This window comes from Pteropus vampyrus, unplaced genomic scaffold, assembly GCF_000151845.1.
Source record: "Pteropus vampyrus isolate Shadow unplaced genomic scaffold, Pvam_2.0 Scaffold639, whole genome shotgun sequence".
In the NCBI taxonomy this organism is placed as follows: Eukaryota; Metazoa; Chordata; class Mammalia; order Chiroptera; family Pteropodidae; genus Pteropus; species Pteropus vampyrus.
In genome coordinates this window covers 26486-32119 of record NW_011889420.1, presented here as the reverse complement: position 1 = coordinate 32119, position 5634 = coordinate 26486, and the positions used below count along the sequence as shown (strand labels likewise).

The 5634-nt window shown below is 38.6% G+C and overlaps 1 pseudogene and 1 gene segment (V, D, J or C); one reads left to right on the top strand and one right to left on the bottom strand.

Moving 5' to 3' along the window:
* Positions 1-178: 178 nt before the first annotated feature.
* On the bottom strand, positions 179-297 carry LOC111733792 (annotated as a pseudogene).
* Positions 298-2666: 2369 nt separating this feature from the next.
* Positions 2667-4875, top strand: LOC105308915. The segment is given in 2 exon segments: positions 2667-2874; positions 2984-4875. Coding segments are annotated over 2 exon segments (411 nt in total).
* Positions 4876-5634: the final 759 nt, after the last annotated feature.

The following is a 5634-nucleotide window of genomic DNA, read 5'->3' as shown; positions in this document are numbered from 1 at the left end:
AAGCATCTTGGTTTCTTATCCATTCAGTCACCTTATGTGCCATGATTAGAGCATTTAATCCATTACTTTATTAATTATTTATTTAAAAATTTTTTTAGGCAAAGCAACACTTGATTTACCTCACAGACTGCAAGGGCCCTGTCAGCTTATAATCCTTTATTTTTTTTTTTATTTTTTACACCTACGGCATTTGGTCTTCCTAGGTGGTCTCCCATCCAAGTACTAACCATGCCTGACCCTGCTTAGCTTCTGAGATCAGACGGGATCGGGCTTGTTCAGGGAGGTATGGCCGTAGAGTTAACTCATTACTTTAGACTTAAAGTAATTGTTGACAGATATGTAGTTAATGCCATTTTATTATTCATATTTTTGATCTTTTCTCCTCTTTTCTCCTTTTTTCTCCCTCTCCTCCTCCTCCTCCTCTTCTTCCTTCTCTTCTCCTTCAACATTCTTGTAATACTGATTTGGTGGTGATGAACTCTTTGAGCTTTCTCTTGTATGTGATCTGATCACTTTCTAGTTGAGCAAATGTTTTCCTTTCCAGCTCAGTGATGCATATAGTATTTGTGTGTTTCAGGGAAATTCAAGCAAAGTTATTTATTCAAGAATATGAGTTTAGGATTCGACTTATAAAACTGTTCTTTTTCACATGTTATAGTTTATGTTCACATTTGCTCTGATAGAATTTAGAAGGAAGAATTGTGTCTTATAATCGTTGCTACCTGGCACAAATTATTTTTACATAGTTGATAATCGTAGGTGTTTGTTTAAGAAACAAGGAAAAGAGAAATTCTACTATGTATATATTCACGCACTGCTTTGGAATTAGTCTGAGACTTCTGCTGTTCTTCATGTCTTTCTGATCTCTCCACACCAGTCCACTCCATAGGTAAGAGAGATATGTCTCTTTGCATTTTATCTCTGGGTTATTGCCACCCTGCCTTCAGAGGCCTGCCACCAGAGCAAAGCTAAAGGAAAATAATAAAATGTGACATTTATCTCAGTGTCAGTTGCACTGAGATGAATTTTGACTTTTTACACAAATTGCAGGATTTTGTATAATTTTCAGAATCCACAGGAAAATAAGAATGCTCTTGTTTTTACTTATGCTTTAAGTACTGCAATTTTTTTTCTAAATTTCAAATATTTTTGAAATCTGCATCAGTTTTTAAGAGGATGTGAAACCATGGTACGACTAATCAAAACCTATTTATTTTCAGTATCCAAAACAGCTGTTTAGTTTTCAATTTCTTCTTCCTTCCATTTAAAAAATGTCTTAATTATTGCTTATTTTCATGGACCATGGTTTATGTTGTTCTAGGCTGTCTATGAAGACTCTTCACTCTTTCCGGCAATCTCTGTATTTCTTAGAATCCTGTCAACATTCTGAAGGGTGAATATTCTATTTCCAATGTTATTCTTTTTCAACTCAGACATGTTGCTTATACCATCAGTGAAGAATGGAGAATTGCTTTGCATTCTTTCTGTACAGAGGAAACTGCAGTGTTTCAGGGTATGAGACAATGTTGAGGCCTTTGATTTTTGTCCATGAATGGCTTTTCCAAAGTCCAGCAACATTGAGAGGAGTAAAAGTGACCGCCAGCCTGAAAGGTAGTAGGAATTGCTCCTAATAGCTTATTTTTGGTTATGGTTTTTTCTGTCCTAACTTAATCCTCAATGTTATCCTACCTACTTTCTATATTCTGAAAGGGGATACAAATCTCTCATCTCAAGACGATCCCTATTGTGTTTATTCCTTGATTTTGATTTATTCTCTTTATATTTCTATTCTTAGTTAAGAGGACATTTAAAAGACATGGAAAGTGAGTATATAGCAGCCCTAGGAATCAGAAGTTCGGCTTTTTGTACTACAAATTCACAAATGAACAATATTAGTAAATCTTCTATGTGGAAGTCAATCTCTGTGGAATGAACAAGTGACTGAAGAACCCCCAGGAGAAGTCTGGGTTCATGTTCTTGGAATCAAAGAAAAGAAGTGTTCCGATTTTGTCAAAGAGCTTATTTGTTCAGAGAGAAAGCAATTGAATTAGTCTTTTCTCAGCTGTTCAGAGCTTGCTTTCTTGGTGTGGTTGTAGGTCTTTCAGCACTTGAGTAAAGCCTTCAATCCGGTGACTACTTGCCAAGAACAGCACTGCCTTCATTTAATGAGGCTCGTCTTTTTATCTGTAGGTTACTGAACCTCATGTCGGTTGCATGAGCATCAGCCAAGATACATGTCTCTGCCATCATTCATAAGCACATGGCAGCCCTGGGCCATCAAAACGCAGTCAGAGGCATTGCCTCTGATTGCAAAGATGCTCACGAACTTGAATTCTATGTCTGATATATTTTTTAAAACTGATTTCTCTGCTAAGTAACTCGTTAGTCTACTTTTATATGACATCCATTTTTAATTGGGCTATAGAGCTAATACACCATCAGTGATTAGGGAAGGAAGAAAAATGTGTGGAACTTTTGATGTATCTCAGAAAATAGAAGGCACCCACTGATGAGTTCTCGGTGGGGCCTCAGGACCTTTGGTTGTGCACCTGGCCTGCAGAGGGCGATGTTACACTGACTAGAGATAGAACAAAATCAGTATCATCTGCTCAGCACCTCCCTGCAGCTGGCTGAGCTTTTGTAGACATAGAGGTGACAGAATCAGATGTCAGAAAGCTCCAGGCTCATCTCAGCAACTTTTGCATTTTTATCTACAAGAGCAAGCTTCTTCCCTCCACCTCCTACTTCCAAGGTTTCTGCAGCCATTTGCCTGTCTGCTCAGCGCAGATTTTCCAGAAAATATCCCGTGGTGTTTCTCTTGTTCAGCCATGCACCTGTTGCTCGTCTCAATACTGGGGATGTTATTTGCCTCGAGTGAGTGAAATTTCATAATGCACTCTAGTTCTACAGATTCTGAGTGGAAATACTTAAGTTTCACAGTGAAGTCTGCACTGCATTCACTGATAAAATATTGATTTTGCAGGAGATGCCAGAGCCCAGACGGTGACTCAGCCTGACAGCCACATCGCTGTCTCCGAAGGAGCCTCGCTGGAGCTGAGGTGCAAGTATGAGTATGGCGGAACTCCTTATCTCTTCTGGTACGTCCAGTACCCCAGTGAAGGCCTCCAGCTTCTCCTCAAATACTATTCAGGGGACACCTTGGTTAAAGGCGACAAAGATTTTGTGGCTGAATTTAGGAAAAATGAGTTTTCCTTCGACCTGAGGAAATCCTCAGCCCGTCTGAGCGACTCAGCTGTGTACTTCTGTGTTCTGAGTGACACAGTGTCTGAGACTGAAGGGGAGCTGAGCACAAACCACTCATGGTCGTGGAGGTTTTGGAGACTTTAGATCTCTTCCTGTGCTATTTTTAAAGATCTGTTGTCATATGACAGCAAATGAGGCGAAGAGAGCAGAGGAGACTCAGGTTCTTTGATATAATCCTACAAATCTATGTCTGATAAACTTGATTTTAGAAGTTTTTTGCTCTTCTTTGTAAGAACTACATCATCATAAATAGTATTCGAGAAAGATGAAGGAAACGATATTCTTATCACATACTCATCACAAGCTCAGGCGCTTCCCTTGAGGTTGACTGCTTTAATGGATCGACTCAGTTGGTTTTTATTTTCCTTGTATCTCTCCAGCAAACCAGAAATCAAAAGCTGAACTCCTCACTTTTTTTCTCTGAAAATTTTCCTCCGTGTCTACTTGGTTATTTACGGACAATGATCTTGGAATATTTTTGTCTGGGTCTCACTGTACCAGTTACAATGTGTCAGTGTATTTTGTCCGAGTTCAAGTACCTGTAGTCAGGAGGGATTCTGACAAATTATTGGCAGCCCTGGGCCATCAGGGCTAAGATTGATTAGATTCGTGAAGAGCTTTGTAAAGTGTCACGATCATGTTAATTCTGGCAGCTACTTAAGAGTAGAGTAGAGAAAAGACTTTTTCTCAGTTATAAAAGTGGCTTTCTATTGTCATATCTTAAATCTAGAAATCTATCGCAGACCTTTGTGAGTATAATCCCTTTTGCTGCCTTTTTGCAGCTTTATAGATATTTTCTGATTTTTTTCATTCTATTTTTTTAACTCTCCCTGTTGGAATATTAGAGATGGAACCTGAAATGTTAACATCGTCATAATTAATCACGTAGTAAGTTTAACTGTGTCACATTCGGTTGGAAACACTGATTAAGATTTTGGTGGATACTGGATCTGATATAAATTTATGACCCATTATAAACCTTTTTGGAAAGAACTTATAGGACGCTTTTATGGTCCTTGTGTTCTTGAAGCCTTGGAGAGGAATAAATACTTTGGAGTAAGAAGAGAATGAGGAGGGAGATTTCTTGCTGCTCTTTGCCTTACACTGTGATGCATAAGAAGATAGGTGCATAGGAGCCCTCGAAATACAGAATGAATAATTTGATTGTGACCAATATGATATTAAATCCAAATGGTGAACCAGGAGATCAACAGTAATTTTTAGGGGCTAGTGATAAGGTTATATGTGATAACATGTTGGAGTGACTGCTAGAAGGGTATAAAGAATTAAATGAGTGTAAGAAATGTGTGCTCATTTAAGGTCTGTTTCCCTCCCTCCCTTCTTTTCTATATTTGGACCACACTCTCTTCTACCTCTGACTATTTTCAGGTGAATCACTGTCATTGTCTCAGCCATATTGCCCAAAGGGACACTGAGGCACTGTATGCAGCTTGCTATGAGGAGAACTGTCATTCTATTTTGATTTTGGACTATTGTTGGGTGTTGAAAAAAAGAAGTTTCACACCACGCAGCTTGGATATCATATGACCACCTCCCAACCCTAACTGCCTGAGAAATCAAAGTAGTTTTTCTTCCTTCCATCCTCCCTCCTTCCCTCCCTCCCTCCCTCCCTCCCTTCCTTCCTGCCTTTCTTCCTTCCTTCCTCTTTCCTTTCTTCCCTCCTTCCTTCTCTTTCTTTTTCCCTACATTCTTTCCTTTTTTATTGGTAATTTGTGATTTATATAATTATATAGTTTTTATGAGAAAATTCCTACAATAAAGAATTTTATATGAATAAACAGGAAATCTTGATTTTATTTTATTAACTAAATTAATGATTCTGAATTATCATGTTATTAAGTAGTCTTATTACATACCCCACCAATGAGAATCAGCTGGCCTAATTGAAAGATGGAACAGCTTACTGGAGACTGAGTTCCAGGTCCAGTTGGGAGGCAATACTCTGCCAGGATGGAGTTTTGTTTAACAAGACTCAGCACATGCTTTGAATCAGAGACTCTCATATGTTACTGTGTCCCACATGGCCACAGTACATGAGTCCAGGAATCAAAAGGTGGACATGGAATTGGCCCCTCTCACTATTAATCTTAATAAGGCACTAATTGACTTTTATATTCCCACCCTGGCAACTTTATGCTGTGTTGATTTTGAAGTCTTTATCCCTAAAGGAAGAATTCTTTACCAAAAAAATGACTCCACTCAATGGACGAAGAGACTATCTTCTGTATATTTTGAGCTCTTTAGCCATTGAACCAACATAGAAGACAAAAATCTGTTGGCTGTCTTGATTGATCCTGAGTAACGGGAAGAAATTGTATTGCTTGTACACAATGAAAGCAGTGAATACTA